The sequence below is a fragment of the Hoplias malabaricus genome, chromosome Y (genome assembly GCF_029633855.1).
Source record: "Hoplias malabaricus isolate fHopMal1 chromosome Y, fHopMal1.hap1, whole genome shotgun sequence".
Lineage (NCBI taxonomy): Eukaryota > Metazoa > Chordata > Actinopteri > Characiformes > Erythrinidae > Hoplias > Hoplias malabaricus.
The window spans coordinates 24827755-24847155 of NC_089820.1; the positions used below are offsets into that span (position 1 = coordinate 24827755).

At 45.6% G+C, this 19401-nt stretch overlaps 1 protein-coding gene across 1 annotated transcript in view; it reads left to right on the forward strand.

The window, feature by feature from the left end:
* The first annotated feature begins 2983 nt into the window (after positions 1 to 2983).
* Positions 2984 to 19401, forward strand: part of LOC136679752 (tetratricopeptide repeat protein 28-like) — a 202013-nt gene continuing 185595 nt past the window's right edge. The window contains 1 exon segment of the mRNA XM_066658422.1: positions 2984 to 3107. Coding sequence (XP_066514519.1) covers positions 3081 to 3107 — 27 coding nt within the window. The 5' untranslated portion in view covers positions 2984 to 3080.

Below are 19401 nucleotides of genomic sequence, written 5' to 3' on the forward strand. Positions count from 1 at the left end.
TTCTCTCTCTCTCTCTCTCTCTCTCTCTCTCTTTCTCTCTCTCTCTCTCTCTCTCTCTCTCTCTCTCTAGTCGAACTGACCACTCTGTCCTCATTCTCACATCTCTCTCTCTCTCACTCTCTCTCTCTCTTGCTCTCTCTCTCCCTCTCTCTCTAGTGAACTGACCACTCTGTCCTCATTCTCACATCTCTCTCTCTCTCTCACTCTCTCTCTCTCTTGCTCTCTCTCTCTCTCTCTCTCTCTTTCTCTCTCTCTCTCTCTCTCTCTTTCTCTCTCTCTCTCTCTCTCTCTCTCTCTCTCTCTCTCTCTCTCTCAGTGAACTGACCACTCTGTCCTCACTCACAACTCTCTCTCTCTCTCTTCTCTCTCTCTCTCTCCTCTCTCTCTCTCTCTCTCTCTTCTCTCTCTCATCTCTCTCTCTCTCTCTCTCTCTCTCTCTCTCTCTAGTGAACTGACCACTCTGTCCTCATCTCACATCTCTCTCTCTCTCACTCTCTCTCTCTCTTGCTCTCTCTCTCTCTCTCTCTCTAGTGAACTGACCACTCTGTCCTCATTCTCACATCTCTCTCTCGCTCTCACTCTCTCTCTCTCTTGCTCTCTCTCTCTCTCTCTCTCTCTCTTTCTCTCTCTCTCTCTTTCTCTCTCTCTCTCTCTCTCTCTCTCTCTCTCTCTCTCTCTCTCTCTCTCTCAGTGAACTGACCACTCTGTCCTCACTCTCACAACTCTCTCTCTCTCTCTCTCTCTCTCTCTCTCAGTGAACTGACCACTCTGTCCTCACTCTCACAACTCTCTCTCTCTCTTTCTCTCTCTCTCTCTCTCTCTCTCTCTCTTTCTCTCTCTCTTTCTCTCTCTCTCTCTCTCTCTCTCTCTCTCTCTCTCTCTCTAGTGAACTGACCACTCTGTCCTCATTCTCACATCTCTCTCTCTCTCACTCTCTCTCTTGCTCTCTCTCTCTCTCTCTCTCTCTCTCTCTCTCTCTAGTGAACTGACCACTCTACACTGAATCACTCGGCGCAAGGCAGGAACACACCCTGGAGGTGGCGCCAGTCCTTCACAGGGCAACACACACTCACACATTCACTCACACACTCACACCTACGGACCTTTTGAGTCACCAATCCAGATGAAACGGAAATTTGAAACACATTATTCTTCCATATTGAGATGTATTTTGGAGTAAAACATGCCATTTGTGCAGAGAGTGTTATGGGTGGGACATGATTATATCTCACCTCTTTTGATTGGATGGGGAAATTGGGCAATAATTGTAATAATGCAGCTTATGAATCCTGTGGGAAATATTGAGCGAACACAAATGTCATCACAGTTTTGCTTTAACTAACCAATGAGCCAAGACTTTTGGGTGTTTCAATAACAAAAAAACACAGTGCCCAAACACACTACAAGGAGGGAAAGCTGCAGTGGGTGGGGCTTAATAAGCAGGTCTCCAGCCAATCACGGAACACTAGTCCACAACCTCTGTGTGGCCCCATGAGAGATATATTTATAACATATAGGCAACCCACCAGGGTCCCGATAATAACATGTGTTACCGGCCCATCCAAAGCCATGCCCTTCTAGAATCCTTGTGGACTCCACTAAGGTGGACTACACTTTGATTGAAGATTACGAAGATGCAGCGTGTTGTAAATGATATGGAACAATGAACTAGTGACTGTCTTGTGTCTGGTCCAGTGTGTGTTGACCCAGTGATTCCAGGTGGGCACACTGTGACCTTAAACAGAATGAATGAATGAATGAATGAATGAATGAATGAATGAATCTCGACATGAACCAACAAGATAAATAACATTTTGATTTCAGTTTGACTTCAAAATGGTCGTATTCTCTGGTGTAGAACGGCTGGCAGCTTTGGGTTTTATCTGTTTTCGCTCTGTTTTCTTTCTTTTCCTTTTTTGATCAGTGTTATAACTTCTCTACGTTTGTTGTGTCTGCACTGGCATGAACACGGGTTCAGCGCTGTGATTGGAGAGACTCAGATGAGGAGGTGGGGCATTTCTGAAGTCTCCGCACTCTACGTAAAAAGCATCACAGAATCAGAACGGCTCGTTTTTATTCTATTTCCTAGCAACCCACAAAAACCTGACTGGGTTGGTTTTGCTTCACAGTGTGTGGGTTGGTGGGACACACATCCCCAAAATATGTCCCTTGTAAATGTTTTGCTTCACTGTAGTCACGTGACTTACTGGTCAGGGAAAGTGCAGATAGCCAGAGTGTGTACTTTAGTCTCTTTGAAGTCGGTGTAAACACACAGATGTTTTTATCCTCCTTAGATAACCTCAAGAGAAGACAGTTATGCATTTACATCAAATAGCGTTTACAAACAGTGGATAAATCCTGATTTGAACTCTTTCAAAAGTGCCTCCCCCTCTAATTCCCCACAAAAAAAGACCCCTCTGGAAAGCCATCAGCCCCCGCCCCCCGCGCCCCCGAGAAAGCCTGTACACGTCACGAGTCCGCGTGAACGCGCTTACTGGCTCCGTGCTGTGTGTGTAGAGTGTGTACAGCCTTGTGGAGTTTTCTCGCTCCGGGATGCCCTCCCGGACAGGTTAACCCGCCGGTCCTTCGCTTCCGCTGGGCTGACGTTTTTATTTTTCCCACTGACAGTTCGCCCCCACTCCCGCTCCTTCATTTCCATCTTCAAAAGGAACTATTTTTTCATCGCCTTTAAAGCACTCCGCGGATGAGGAAGAAGAGACAGACTTCTGGTGAAGTTTTGAAGCCGAGACCCAAGTAGGAAAACGACCTGAAGGAAGCCTAGATACGTCCGCAGCGGGCGATGAAAAGGGGGACGGAACTTCCTTGGCTCGGGAGCAGCTCGGATACCATCAGCCTGGCGGCGCGGTGAAGGGTGGGAAAGCGCCCCCCCCAAAAAAAAACCTCGGAAACGCACTGGTTTTGTGGCGTCAACGTTTGGCTGAGGAGGAATAATCTGCTCCGAGAGGAATTCCAGCGGGATTAATGCTCCGGGAACTGAGGAGAAGTCCACGACCGCGATGATTAACTCCTTCTCTCGGCGCATCCCATCTTAAATGCTCCTTATTCTCTGATTTACAAATATGATGAAATGGCAGCCCCGAAAGAAGGTAAGGCTTGAAATACGCTGCTGAGTTGTGTGCGTTTCCTCCCTAGGATTTTGCAAGGTGACCTAGATTCGGGTTCTTGTGGGAACCTCTGAGGGGAACACTGCAAACTGCAATGTCTTGGGCTGTGCTTCTCCACGTCTTCCTAAGGGTTGTGGTCCAAACGGAGTTGCTGCAATGCTTTCCAGTCCTCCTTCCGTGTGTTAAAGGGGGGATTCGCCTTGTGCATTGATCTGGATCCCATTCAAAGCCTGTGGCAGGGTTCCTGTCAAGTTTGCAGCGCTGTAGTCTGGGGGATGAAGGCATTTCTCGCCACTCTGCTCCATCTCTGGTCCACGACACGATCCAAGTGGCCAACTTTGGCGACCCTTCCTCCCTCGCTCTGTTCTGCACTGTCAGTGGGGTTACCCCATTCATACACCGGTGCCTTATAGGGGCAGTACACCCACGTCTATTATTAGACTATGATTTGTAGCTGCCCCACTTTGTAATTCGGCAGATATCCCGATGTAATAAATAAGATCACGCGCGTGCGTTTTGGGGGATGAACGCGTGAACGCGCAGTGGGAAGGGGGGAGGGCGCAGGATGTGCGCAGAGCTGGGCTGCAGGGTAGTCAGGCGTGCCGCAGGAATTAATGACACATGCACACTACAACACCGACCGTGTGTGTGTGTGTGTGGAGATGTGGAGTTGTTGCGTGAAGAAAGATGACACTAATAGGACCACATATAAAAAGCTGGGCTTGCATCTAACACCACATACTACACCTACTAACGCATCAGCCATAACATTAAAGCTACCTTCATTCACTATCCACTATCCATTCACTACTCGATGTCCTTCAGTGACAGTGTGGAGTTAAAAAAAAAAAAAAAAAAACTCCAGCGGCAACTGCTGTGTCTGATCTGCACTTGTACCAGCGCCTCGCATTCTAACACCACCACCACCACATCAGTGGCACTGCAGCACTGAGAGTGGCCCACCACACAAATCACAGTCTACATGCTCTGTGGTGGTACTGTGGGGGTCCTGACCTTTGAAAAATGGGGTGAAAGGGGGGGGGGGGTATGAAAGTATGCAGAGCAACTGATGTACCACACTCTGTAAATATACAACTGCAAAGTGCTCCTGTATGGGCAGTGGTCATCTTATGGGGTTTTAGACACACACATTGTTACTGAAGCTCAACGTGCTTGGAGGAGGACACTAAGTCTTACATTAGCTAACAGAATTGGATAGACATGTGATGATAGATGGGGGAAGAGCAAGGGTCAATGCTGTCTAGAGTTTCAGGGGAGAGGGAGGGGGCCAGTATTGGTTAGTGTCCACTGCATGGTACCTACACTACTCCACTACTCGGCTCTACTCTCTGTTTGGTCCCTGGTCCCCTTCCACTGTGTATTGGCGTGTTGTTGTTGTTGTTTGGAACTGAACACAGCTCCATCATCAGTTCAGACAGGTCAGTAGAGTTTGTTCCTTCCTTGTTGCAGCGTCCAGCTCTCGCTGGATTCTTTCATCGGCCACCGATCCAAGGAGCGTTTGAACCTCTTCAAAAGACCACGGCGTCATTTTACGAGCTGCCGTCGTGAGTCGGATAAAAACAAACGTGATCTCTGCTGCAGCTGGAGATTTTACAGATGGAGAGTTGGTGCTGGTCGTCTGCGTTGCGTGGCGTAGAGTGATGACTCTCTCTGGACGATCAGCGCTCTGCAAGGTTTTCACGCCACGGTTTAGTCCCTACTCGACTCGCTCTGAACCACGAGAGAACAGCCACTAAACAAGAACCCGCTTCCAGAACCAGGACTGGATTCATCTGGTGTTGAAGTAAGATTAATTTATAGGGGCGTGACCATGCAGTGCTGCATCATCAAACAATGCCCTCACTGATCTAAAGCAGTGTGGATAAGCTCTTTGGGATGCACTATAACCACTGACTGTCTCTGGAACCACATTCCAAAATGTGTTGATGTTGAGTCTGAATATTTCTTCAGGAGGTTGTAGAATATATTTAAGGAACACTAAGTAGTATTTTTACAATACAGTTGCAGCTTCAGAATTATTGTGATGCTCCTCTGACTTGTAACAGGGAGAGTAGAACCACTCTGGAACCAGCACTGCAGAAACTGCACTATGTAAATTATATAGAAGGGGAAACCACACCCCCTCCCTCTCCCCTCCCCCTTGATAGTGGGTTAGATACAACTCTGCACCTTCGCTTCATTCAGTACTCAGGGTTCTATAAATACACAATTAGCCCCTGCCTCTATCACCATCCACCCCTCCACTGCTCCTCTGCAGCTTGAAAAGCCCACCCTGCAAACTGATTGGTTCCTTAAGTGTGTGACATATGAAATCCTGGCTGTCTGAATCTGTGTATTGAGACCCTGCAGATTCAAAGCAGAAACGCTCAGCCATGTTTTCGATACGAGTTCTAGTGTACAAACACCACCTCGTGCACATGCTAACACGTGATTTTCACTGGTGAGTGTCTTTTAAAACACTGACTGGGCCACTTTAAACACTTGAGAGCACCGAGAGGTGCTTCCCTATGTGTTTCTCAAGCAGTGCCTGTGTTTTCACATGTCTTTTGTATACTTTGCATCGAAGGCTGTGCAGAAAACAAGAGTATTACTAACACACATTGTTGTTTCAGAACCTCTGCAGTGCCTCAGCATTTCCAGGGCTGTTGCCAGACTTGAATGAAGTGAAAAAGAGGAGAGAGCTTACTCTTCACATCACCAATCACTGACATAAAACGTGTTCCAAAAACACAGCATCTACGAGGCTGGGACACGAAATACTGATGAGATCAGTCAGCGTAATTCACTTTATCCAGAGTGTTTTCTTATTCCGTTATTGTGATATTCGATATCTTTAAGGGGGGCCCACTTACCCCTCAGACTGACACAACAAAGAAGCTGAAAAGCTAAGACTTACTTGGCTTGTACTAAGAGGCTTCAATAGTCTATAGAGAGTAACACGATCTGTGTAAAAACTTCACATGCTAAGAAGAGCTTAATTCAGTGATAACTGTGTTTTCAAGTGCAAGTGGGGCAGTGGTTTTCTTTGAAGAGACCTCATTCCTGTGGCCTGTGTGAGAGATAAACAGACCTCAGAGGTTGAGAAATTGCTGTTGTAGTTTATGAGCTGGCAATCTGTCATTTCTAGATCATTTCTCTTGTGGTATATGAACTCGCACGGAGCAGAAATAAGATGCGAGTCAAGTGTTACGTGTACGTAGTTGGCTTTACCGATACTAAATGTTGTATTTTCACTTTTAGAGCTCACTACACTAGAAAACAAGCTGTTTACTCTACATATGGACACTTAGCTGCTAATGCTAATTTACCTGCATTGTATGCTATCACTGTATGCTATCACTTTATGCTATTTTTACAGACACATTTGCACACTTATTCTAGTTCACGTCTCATACTGTACACTTTCAAATTTAATACACACTGTATAAGCACCTAAGTCACTGTCAATCAAGACCTATATATATATATTAGTTTACTTTGGTTTGCACTTATGGGCGGCACGGTGGCGCAGCAGGTTACTGACGCAGTCACACAGCTCCAGGGACCTGGAGGTTGTGGGTTCGATTCCCGCTCCGGTTGACTGTCTGTGAGGAGTTGGTGTGTTCTCCCTGTGTCCGCTGGTTTCCTCCCACAGTCCAAAAACACACGTTGGTAGGTGGTTTGTTGACTCGAAAGTGTCCGTAGGTGTGAGTGAATGTGTGTGTTGCCCTGTGAAGGACTGGCGCCCCCTCCAGGGTGTATTCCTGCCTTGCGCCCAATGATTCCAGGTAGGCTCTGGACCCACCCTGAACTGGATAAGGGTTACAGACAATTAATGAATGGTTTGCACTTTAATTGTGCTTCTACTATTGTGCTACCATACAGTTCACACACACACACTATGCACACACTCACTGAGAGTGTTAAATTATTGCTCTAACAGTGTTAATTTAACACTAATAGTATTGATTTAACACTAGTGAATTTCCTGTGTATATTATACTCTATGCACTGTATTTCTGCACCAGAGAAGTAGCCTAGTGGTGTTTTGTTATACCATACAGCCCTAATTTAACTGAACTGATTTTGTAAAAGCTATCAGATCCATTTCCAGTACTGGACTCCTTGCTTCTAACCTGCGGCATGAGGAAATCAGAGCTGACATCACAACTCAGAAATATCAATGTATCCGGCTTCATTGTCCGAATTTGATTGCCATTTATGTGGGGTTTCCTGGGAAAGTCCTTCTCCCAATAAAAACCAATACCACTTGAAAACAGCACTATTTCACAAGTGGTGACGAGAGAATTTACTGTGATTTACTCTTGCTCAGACACTTCTGTTTCCACGTCTTACCTTCGGAGTAACAGAAAAAATGTGCAGTTTAAGACACTCACGCAGTCACTCACACGCAGATACAGGGAGAACACACCATACTCCTCACAGACAGTGACCAAAGGAGAGAACCTGGAAATGCAGGAGCTGTGTAGCAGCGCCACCACCTGCTGCAGCACCATGCATAATATACAAATGTAGATACAAATGTATCCAATATTATCAAATAATATTTAAAATACAAGAGAAATAATGCAAGAAACTACACTATGAACTTTGCAATCAAAGAAGTAAGTAAATGCCCGATAGCAGGTGGCCATAATGTTTTGGCTCGTCTGGTTCCAGTTTGCACAGTGAGTGGACGTATGTGTGCAGAGAAGCGATGAGGAACGGAAGTCACGTCAAATGAAAATTCGCATAAAGTCTCAGGTGCATCCATTAAATGCCTGCGTAACTCATATCTTCGATAGCCGCAGTAGTAGCGCGGTCATTTCCGTGATGTTAAAGATTTACACCATTAACCCTGAGAGAGGTCAACACGCTGAGCACGAGCAGAGTCCAGGTGCTGCCGGCATGTCTCAGTAATGTCTCAGTAACGTTATCTCTTTAAGCGCTTCCATGCATCCTCGTTTATCTCCGTCCACAAAGACCGCTTCTCCTCCTGTGGGTCAGAGCCAGGTTTATGGTAAACGGCTTAAGTGGAAATTGAACGTTCCTGTTTCAGCTTCTTTTTTTTTTTCGTTCCCTCACTCCCTGCTTTTGTTGTCCTGCCAGATGTTGGAGTAAATGTCTCCCTCTTGACTCCGGCAGATGTTAGGAAGCTGCAGACGGAGGCCGGCTGGTTTTTCAAAACTCGGCTTTGTCTTATCGAGGCCCAGGATTTATGTCCTGAAGCTCGACCTTGTCCGGAAATCTTGACCTCAGAACGGAGTCGTAGACCAGCGCACGCTTTCATTCATTTGGCCATTTATTTATGAGCCAGTCATGGAAGAGATGTGCTATCAATCCAGGAGAGAGGGCTCTTCTCCCATAAAGACCGTGAGAGACTGGGGAAGGGCTGGAAGAGGGAGGGGGAAGGCATTAAGGGAATATAGTAATGACATGCAGAATTATTCTTCCTGTCTTTTCTGAAGCTGCAAGTTGGAGAAGTCCGAGCCCTGAGGGGTAAAATTCTTGAATCTGTTGGAATTATGATACTTTATGGGTCTAATATTCTTCATGTCTGACACAGAAAGTCATTATTTTACAGCACAGTGTCGTGTGATGAAATGTATGATTTTCTGAGTTTTAATCAAGTCGAGATTTTAAATCCAGTAGATGGGACATAAGTCAGATTAATGATGCACCGATACCAATTATTCCCTACTGATACCGATACTGATTCATTCATTCATTCATTCATTCATTATCTGTAACCCTTATCCAGTTCAGGGTCACGGTGGGTCCTGAGCCTACCTGGAATCATTGGGCGCAAGACGGGAACACACCCTGGAGGGGGCGCCAGTCCTTCACAGGGCAACACACACACACTCAGGAAACCCACACAGACACAGGGAGAACACACCACACTCCTCACAGACAGTCACCCGGAGGAAACCCACACAGACACAGGGAGAACAAACCACACTCCTCACAGACAGTCACCCGGAGTAAACCCACGCAGACACAGGGAGAACACACCACACTCCTCACAGACAGTCACCCGCAGTGGTTTTCTGAGAACGGTTGAATGTAGATGTCTGAGAATCTATATATAGGTAGTTGTTTTCATATACTATAATATTCATTCTGAAATGTCTGAGTCTGTGTTGTGGACTGTGTGATAAGAATATGTGTCAGTATCAACTAAATTGAAATAGACACAATGCCCATCAGTAACTGCTTCGTTGTGTCTGCGCTGTCTGTAGCCGATACAATACTTTGTGTAAGTGCCAGTATCGGCGTCGATATCAGTATCGGTGCAAAACAAAGTTAAATTCATTATGTCATTTGGAAGAAGGAGACACACAAAGCTGAGGTTGTAACCAGATATTAGTTTATGGCAAAGCAATCCCCTATGACCATAGCAACCACCTAGCAACATTTTAACAACCTCATGAAATACCACCTCACCTCAGCAGCCACTCACAACAGCCATTGGAACCACCTGGACCTTCCTAACAACCACCTGAAATACCATATAAACATGGCAACCAATATAGCAACAACCTGATACATTTCACCAGCTTCCTTATATAAAATAACATTCAACTAGGACAACTTAGCAACAACCTGACATAGCATAGCAGCCTGGATCTCATTAGCAACCATCTGAGGTACTTTAGCACTGCCATAGCACCCACCTAGAAAAGCCTAGCACCATGGCACTCACGTAGAAACCACCTTAGGACCCAAATCCTTGAATTTTTTACAGCACCTCTAGTAACTCCTTGGGATGCCATAGCAACCACATAACAACATCCTAGCAACCATAACAGTCATGAAACTACCTGATATACCATAGCAACAATCTTAGAACAACATGGAACTTTATAGTAACCAGCTGCGTTGGGACAACAACTGCTGTATTATTCACCCGGAACACATTAGCACCCACCATGAAACATCTTAATAATGGCTTAGCCTCTGCAAAAAAGCAACTGCCAGGGACACCACAGCAACCATCTGAAAACTTACCAAACACCCTAGCAACCACCTGAGACACATTAGTAACTACATGAAATACCCTAGCAACAGCCTGGAACATCTTAGGAACCACTGCAGTATTATCCTTCTGTAACACAGTAGCATCCACCGTGAAACGTCTTAACAACTGCTTAGCAACCATCAAAGCATCAACCTGAGACACCTTAATAAACCTCTGAAAAACCTTATCAACCACCTTGGCAGCACCTGCCAAGTATCTGTACATGTGCATAGCCAATCAAATGGCTGCTGACAGAAAGGTAAATTGTATGCATGTCCACTAGGTATGGGTGGAATCCACATTTTTCATACCGCCTTAAAATATTATCATGGTTTACAGTATTACCATGCGGTGCAATAAAGTTAAGTGAGATAAAATTCTACATTCTAAGATTCTGCACTAAATAGAAGCACAGCTGGTCAGCTACCGGACACTTGACCACCACAGCAGATGGATTTCCAATTAACTGAGGCACAAATCACACATATTTAAAAATAAAGCCTCATAGCTACACTGTAAAAAATTGCTATAATTTTACAGCGAGTCTGCTACAGTATTTTACTGTAAATTATTGTATTATTCAATTACAGTAATATGCTGTAAATTTGAAATACAGTAGTGTTCCTGTAAAAATACGGTAAATGGCTGTGAACTCTGCTGCCAGTATTTTACTGTAAATCACAGTTTTTACAGTAAATTATTGTATTATTCAATTACAGTAATATGCTGTAAATTTGAAATACAGTAGTGTTCCTGTGAAAATACGGCAAATGGCTGGGAACTCTGCTGCCAGTGTTTTACTGTAAAATATACAATATATTTTTTACAGTGTATGAGCACAAAAAATTAGAGTGAAGGGTCTTATGAGTATTTTGTCTGTTTTCATCTTCATTCCTCTCTCTTTTAACCCAAACTCAGCGCTAAACTCACCACTGCGGTGGACTACTGGGCTTGTGTTTTTCTCCACCCGTTTTCAGACTGTGACATCACCAGCCCCCTCCCTGTAGCTCTCTTGTGCACAGAAATGTACTTTATGGCCTTGTACTTAAAGACACAAAACAAATTTGACACACCCCACACACGCGCCATAAATACCATGCCCATTTTGAATACCACGGTATATGGTATTACTGTTATACCGCCCAACCCTAGTGTCCACTCTCAAATCAGCAGCAGATGCTCCAGGAAGGTCTACGTTAAGCACCGGAGACGTGCAGAGGACTGTAGGTGCAGTGTAGGTTATTAATGGGAGCAGAGAACAGGAGAGTTATGGTTGGTATATCTGCTGTTGGTATTTATGACCCAGGAGAGAGAGAAACACAGGGTGGACCCCCAGCCTTCCTCAGGGGCTTTGCTCTCTCTCTCTCTCTCTCTCTCTCTCTCTCTCTCTCTCTCAATGCTGGAAATTTATGTCCTTGTCTTTCTCTCCCTGCTTCTCATCCCATCCCCCCTCTCCTGAGCCCACTAGGACATAGCAGGAGTCATGTGTGGGTCTATAATAGTGTGGAGAGATGGTTCAGTGTGTGTGTGTGTGTGTGTTGCAAATTATGTGCTGATTCATACTCGTTTAGGCATAAAGAGGTCAGCGTTTGACCTGTGTGGGAATGTGGTGGTCTGTGGAGGTGTGTGATCTTTTGTCAGCATTGATTTTGTGTGTGTGTGTGCGTGTGTGTGTGTGTATGTGTGCCCTATACACCTGCTTCTCCAGTGTTTTTTTCTGAAATGAATGGTACTAATTGGGAGTGTTCCTCTTTACCACAGTGACAGCTTCTGTTCAACTGGGAAAGCTTTTCTGTAGATATTTAAAACATTGCTGTGAGGATTTGATGGCATTAGTGAGGTCAGGTTCATCACTCTAGAGAACACAGTTCCATTTTTCCACAGCCCAGTCCTGTGGGGGCTGTATAGGGCGTCATAATGAAAGCTCGTATGTTGCCGCTGCAGTTGTATTGGCCAATGAGTTTCTATGGTGATTATAAACTGTGTGTCCACAATATGAACATCGTTAAGAAACACTCATTTTAAGTGTTCATAAGCCTTTGGTTATAGAGTGTATTTAGACACACAATGGCAGAGATATTTTAGATGAGAACTCATATTTTCAAGCATTGTAAACAGGCATATACCCCCCTGTGCTATAAGTGTGTTTTTGCACTGTGTTGAAATGTTAGAAGTGTGCAGACCTGCTCAAGCTGCTCCTGTGAGAGAACAGTTCTCTCCAGAACAGAGGTAAACTGAGGGAAAAATGGGGACAGTGGTTCACTTCATAAATCCTCCACACACACACACACACCTGGAGGATCAGTTTGTCTCTGTTCAGTACCTGCTCACTAGAATTTGTTCTCCATAATAAGGGCAGCTAAGAAAGCCTACACTGATGGACCAAGATATTAAGACCACCTGCCGGTGTTACATGTCAAACTGAAGACCACATGGGATATAGTGTAAAGTGTGTATAGGTGGTATATATATTATAACGAGTCTGTAATATATAGTGTATTACATGCTTATATATGATATACAGTGTAAATTGTTTGTCATATATTGTCCTGTGTGTAGTTGATATAGTTTATTGCATATGTATTACATAATGTATAGATTATATGTGGTGTGTCTGTGACAGTGTATAGTGTGTGTGTTTGTGTGTGTGTGTGTGTGTGTGTGTCTGTGACAGTGCATAGTGTGTGTGTGTGTATGTGTGACATAGTGTATAGTGTGTGTGTGACATAGTGTATAGAGTTTGACTGTGACAGTGTATAGTGTGTGTGTGTGACATAGTGTATAGTGTGTGTCTGTGACAGTGTATAGTGTGTGTGTGACATAGTGTATAGTGTGTGTGTGACAGTGTATAGTGTGTGTGTGTGACATAGTATATAGTGTGTGTGTGTGTGTGTGTGTGACATAGTGTATAGAGTGTGACTGTGACAGTGTATAGTGTGTGTGTGACATAGTGTATAGTGTGTGTCTGTGACAGTGTATAGTGTGTGTGTGACAGAGTGTATAGTGTGTGTGTGTGTGACAGAGTGTATAGTGTGTCTGTGACAGTGTATATTGTGTGTGTGACATAGTGTATAGTGTGTGTGTGACATAGTGTATAGTGTGTGTCTGTGACATAGTGTATAGTGTGTGTCTGTGACATAGTGTATAGTGTGTGTGTGTGACAGTGTATAGTGTGTGTCTGTGACATAGTGTATAGTGTGTGTCTGTGACATAGTGTATAGTGTGTGTCTGTGACATAGTGTATAGTGTGTGTGTGTGACACAGTGTATAGTGTGTGTGTGTGACAGTGTATAGTGTGTGTCTGTGACATAGTGTATAGTGTGTGTCTGTGACATAGTGTATAGTGTGTGTCTGTGACATAGTGTATAGTGTGTGTCTGTGACATAGTGTATAGTGTGTGTCTGTGACATAGTGTATAGTGTGTGTGTGTGACAGTGTATAGTGTGTGTCTGTGACATAGTGTATAGTGTGTGTCTGTGACATAGTGTACAGTGTGTGTCTGTGACATAGTGTATAGTGTGTGTCTGTGACATAGTGTATAGTGTGTGTGTGTGACAGTGTATAGTGTGTGTCTGTGACATAGTGTATAGTGTGTGTCTGTGACATAGTGTATAGTGTGTGTCTGTGACATAGTGTATAGTGTGTGTCTGTGACATAGTGTATAGTGTGTGTGTGTGACACAGTGTATAGAATGTGTCTGTGACAGTGTATAGAGTGTTATATAATGCACAGAGGGGTGTCTATGGGATATTTAATGTATAGCATGTCTATGCATGATATAAAGAGTATAGCGTATAATGTGTGTCCATATGATATGGTGTGTATGTGTAGAACACTGCAGGTTACACCTCATTCTGAGTCACTGCAGCTTTGATGTGTGTGCAGCTGTGTGTGTGTGTGTTACAGTGTGTGAGTTGATTGAGGATGTTAGGGCTCTCCGGTTGTGAACCGTGGAACAATGGTGTTTCTCAGCCCGAACCTCAAGGGAATTTAGTGAAAAGAGATCGATGCTCTGACACAAACAGGGCTCTGCTCTCTGCTCAATGACCTGGAAAAGAGTGGAAAAGGCCAGAGAAAACTGGAAAAGACTAGTAAAGACTGGAAAAGACTAGGAAAGCCTGGAAAAGGCTGGAACAAAAGCTAGGAAAATTCTGGAAAATGTGGGAAAAGCCACATTTTTTAAAAAATGGCAGATACAGGGAGAACACACCACACTCCTCACAGACAGTCACTCGGAGGAAACCCACGCAGACACAGAGAGAACACACCACACTTCTCACAGACAGTCACCTGGAGGAAACCCATGCAATCACAGGGAGAACACACCACACTCCTCACAGACAGACACCCGGAGGAAACCCACGCAGACACAGGGAGAACACACCACACTCCTCACAGACAGTCACCTGGAGGAAACCCATGCAATCACAGGGAGAACACACCACACTCCTCACAGACAGACACCCGGAGGAAACCCACACAATCACAGGGAGAACACACCACACTCCTCACAGACAGTCACCTGGAGGAAACCCACGCAGACACAGAGAGAACACACCACACTCCTCACAGACAGTCACCCAGAGGAAACCCACACAGACACAGGGAGAACACACCACACTCCACACAGACAGTCACCCGGAGGAAACCCACGCAGACACAGACAGTCACCCGGAGGAAACCCATGCAGACACAAGGAGAAAACACTAAAATAACCTTCATAAAATTAAATAAACTACATTTATTGGAATCCAGTATAAAGAGTCAATAAAGTGCACGTTGCAAGACACAGCATGAGGCACTGACTGTTTTTCAGGATCATCACAGATTTGAATTGAATTTTGGGGTTTAGTTGCGGGAGGTGGGGGGCAATGGACCGTCGTGTTCTACCCCTACAAATGCCTCCTATGCCTTTGGGTATATAATGTACACTTAGTGCATTGTGGGTAAGATTCCTTTGGAGAAAACTATGAAATAAATGTAGCGGCGCTGGCGTACTGGCTCCGATAGTTAAGACACTAAATGAATTGTCCATCTTCATAATCCAAGATCTCATTAAACCCAGGGAACAATTTTACATCTCTGTTTGACTCTAATGCAGTTGTACTGCTCTGACAGGTAGAAGGTGGAGAATGACCACCCCCCCCCCCTCTCTCTCTCTCATACACACATGCCAGCAAATCCCTCTAATTCGATCAGCTCTTTTGTCACAGATGGGATCAGTTTGCCAACAGAAAGCTCAGTTTAACAGAAGTGTGTATTTGGGGGCTGTACTCGGCAGAGTGTAGGATTTTAGTGAGTGTGTGTGTGTGTGTGTTTGATTCATCCATTAAAACTAGTGTCAGAGTCACACAGCTCCAGGGACCTGTGTCTGCGTGGGTTTCCTCCAGGTGACTGTTTGTGAGGAGTGTGGTGTGTTCTCCCTGTGTCCGTGTGGGTTTCCTCCGGGTGACTGTCTGTGAGGAGTGTGGTGTGTTCTCCCTGTGTCCGTGTGGGTTTCCTCCGGGTGACTGTCTGTGAGGAGTGTGGTGTGTTCTCCCTGTGTCCGTGTGGGTTTCCTCCGGGTGACTGTCTGTGAGGAGTGTGGTGTGTTCTCTCTGTGTCTGCGTGGGTTTCCTCCGGGTGACTGTCTGTGAGGAGTGTGGTGTGTTCTCCCTGTGTCTGCGTGGGTTTCCTCCTGGTGCTCCGGTTTCCTCCCACAGTCCAAAAACACACGTTGGTAGGTGGATTGGCGACTCAAAAGTGTCCGTAGGTGTGAGTGTGTGAGTGAATGTGTGTGTGTGTCTGTGTTGCCCTGTGAAGGACTGGTGCCCCCTACTGGGTGTATTCCTTCCTTGCGCCCAATGATTCCAGGTAGGCTCTGGACCCACCGCGAACCTGAATTGGATAAGCGCTTACAGATAATGAATGAATGAATGAATGAATGAATGTACTTAAAAGTTGCATTCTCCCCCTTTTCTACAAGGGAACACAGTTCTGCATCTTAATGAAATGTCTGTGCCCTGCTTTGGTCAAAATATCACAGGGATCCAACACCACAGCAGTGTTTTCCCCCTGTGTAAACAGCCCTGTTCAGAACGCCTGCTTTCAGCGCCTGTTCTTTTAAATGATAAAGAGCCACTCTTGTTGTAGTAGCAGATGTATTGCTTTGAGGGACAGTTAAGGTTATGGCTCTAAAATGCAGATGGACGTCAATAAATTTGGCATAGCAATAAATTGCTTTTGTCAGAGCGATGCATCTCTGTCTGTGTTATTGATGAAGATGGATTTGGGGGATGGTCCACAGAGGCCTTGTTATGGCAATGTGTTTCAGGATCCTCCATCACTACAGAGAACAGAGATCTGCTGAGGCTCATGTGCAGCTGCTCTTGCCGTGTTCACACACTCACCCTGTCACTCACACACCCACACCTGTGGACAGTTTCACACACTCACACCTGTGGACATTTTCACACACTCACCCAGTCACACACACTCACACACACACACTCACCCAGTCACTCACACACACACACACACACACACACGTGTGGACAGTTTTACACAGCTAGGAGAACGGTGACCCGAGAAAGGGATCAAACCAAGGGCCTGAGACCCTGGACCTGTGTGGCTTCTTCTGCAGCCCTACTGTGGCACACAGTTCTCAGAACAGTCTGTGACTATATTCAGAGAAAAGAGAGAGCACTCAAATTCACACCTGGATTTCCACAGCAGTCTGGGAAGCTGTTGCAGCAGCAAAGGGGCACAAGTTTCCAGTTAACACCTTCATCTCTGAAGAAATCCCAGATGAACAAGGGTCCATAAATCTTTGGACATTTCTATCAGTGTATGTCTCTACAGACCACCTGAGCATTTTATAACCTGGCTATAAAAGGCAGCTGGGTGGAATAAAAACATATTTCTCCTCCTTTAACCAAGACACAAACCCCTGACATTATACCACCTTCCTCCAGAGAGAGAGAGAGAGAGAGAGAGAGAGAGAGAGAGAGAGCCCAAGCCAGAGGAAGACTCTTATTAGCTCAGACATTTGGGGAAGAGTGACGTGTAAAATAATGAAGAGCTACAGCATGTGTGCTTCCCTCCTCAGAGTTGCAGCTTGTTATGCAGCAGAACGCTGGTCGTTGTGGACCGCCATCAAATATGTATGTGTCTGAGCCGAGAGCTCCGCACACTCCCCATAGGAGCAGATCTGGAAACTCTGGTGGCCCCCAGACCCCAACCTTGTGGAGTGTCATTTTCACGACTGAAAAGCAGCAAACAATGTTTATAAACCTGATTTTTATATTATACTCACCTGAGATGAAGACACAAAGACCCCCCCCCCCATAGAGAGGGCCATGTTTAAAATAATTTTAATACAGAATCTCTAATGTTTCCAGGCCATAACCTGAAGAATGTCACTGAAGAAAATGACAGATGGCTACTTTAACTTCACAAAACACACATATTGGTAGGTGGATTGGCTCTGTGGAATTGTCCACGGGTGTGTATGAGTGTGTGAGTGACTGGGTGAGTGTGTGACACTGTCCACAGGTGTGAATGTGTGAGAGACTGGGTGAGTGTGTGACACTGTCCACAGGTGTGAGTGTGTGAAACTGTCCACAAGTGTGAGTGTGTGAGTGACTGGGTGAGTGTGTTAAACTGTCCACAGGTGTGAGTGTGTGAGTGTGTGAGTGACTGGGTGAGTGTGTGAAACTGTCCACAGGTCTGAGTGTGTGAAACTGTCCACAGGTGTGAGTGTGTGAGTGACTGGGTGAGTGTGTGAAACTGTCCACAGGTGTGAGTGTGTGAAACTGTCCACAGGTGTGAGTGTGTGAGTGACTGGGTGAGTGTGTGAAACTGTCCACAGTTGTGAGTGTGTGAGTGACTGGGTGAGTGTGTGAAACTGTCCACCGATGTGTGTTTGTGAGCGACAGGGTGAGTGTGTTAAACTGTCCACAGCTGTGAGTGTGTGAAACTGTCCACCGATTTGAGTGTGTGAGTGACTGGGTGAGTGTGTGAAACTGTCCACCGATGTGAGTGTGTGAGTGACTGGGTGAGTGTGTGAAACTGTCTACAGGTGTGAGTGTGTGAGTGACTGGGTGAGTGTGTGAAACTGTCCACAGGTGTGAGTGTGTGAAACTGTCCACCGATGTGAGTGTGTGAGTGACTGGGTGAGTGTGTGAAACTCTCCAAAGGTGTGAGTGTGTGAAACTGTCCACCGATGTGAGTGTGTGAGTGACTGGGTGAGTGTGTGAAACTGTCCACAGGTGTGAGTGTGTGAGTGACTGGGTGAGTGTGTGAAACTGTCCACAGGTGTGAGTGTGTGAAACTGTCCACCGATGTGAGTGTGTGAGTGACAGGGTGAGTGTGTGAAACTGTCCACAGGTGTGAGTGTGTGAGTGACTGGGTGAGTGTGTGAAACTGTCCACAGGTGTGAGTGTCAGAGTGACAAGGTGAGTGTGTGAAACTGTCCACAGGTGAGAGTGTGTGAAAATGTCTACAGGTGTGAGTGTGTGAGTAACTGGGTGAGTGTGTGAAACTGTCCACCGATTTGAGTGTGTGAGTGACTGGGTGAGTGTGTGAAACTGTCCACAGGTGTGAGTGTGTGAGTGACAGGGTGAGTGTGTGAAACTGTCCACAGGTGTGAGTGTGTGAGTGACTGAGTGAGTGTGAAACTGTCCACAGGTGAGAGTGTGTGAAACTGTCTACAGGTGTGAGTGTGTGAGTAACTGGGTGAGTGTGTGAAACTGTCTACAGGTGTGAGTGTGTGAAACTATCCACAGGTGTGAGTGTGTGAGTGACTGGGTGAGTGTGTGAAACTTTCCACCGATGTGAGTTTGTGAGCGACAGGGTGAGCGTGTTAAACTGTCCACAGCTGTGAGTGTGTGAGTGACTGGGTGAGTGTGTGAAACTGTCCACCGATTTGAGTGTGTGAGTGACTGGGTGAGTGTGTGAAACTGTCCACCGATGTGTGTTTGTGAGCGACAGGGTGAGTGTGTTAAACTGTCCACAGCTGTGAGTGTGTGAAACTGTCCACCGATTTGAGTGTGTGAGTGACTGGGTGAGTGTGTGAAACTGTCCACCGATGTGAGTGTGTGAGTGACTGGGTGAGTGTGTGAAACTGTCTACAGGTGTGAGTGTGTGAGTGACTGGGTGAGTGTGTGAAACTGTCCACAGGTGTGAGTGTGTGAAACTGTCCACCGATGTGAGTGTGTGAGTGACTGGGTGAGTGTGTGAAACTCTCCAAAGGTGTGAGTGTGTGAAACTGTCCAC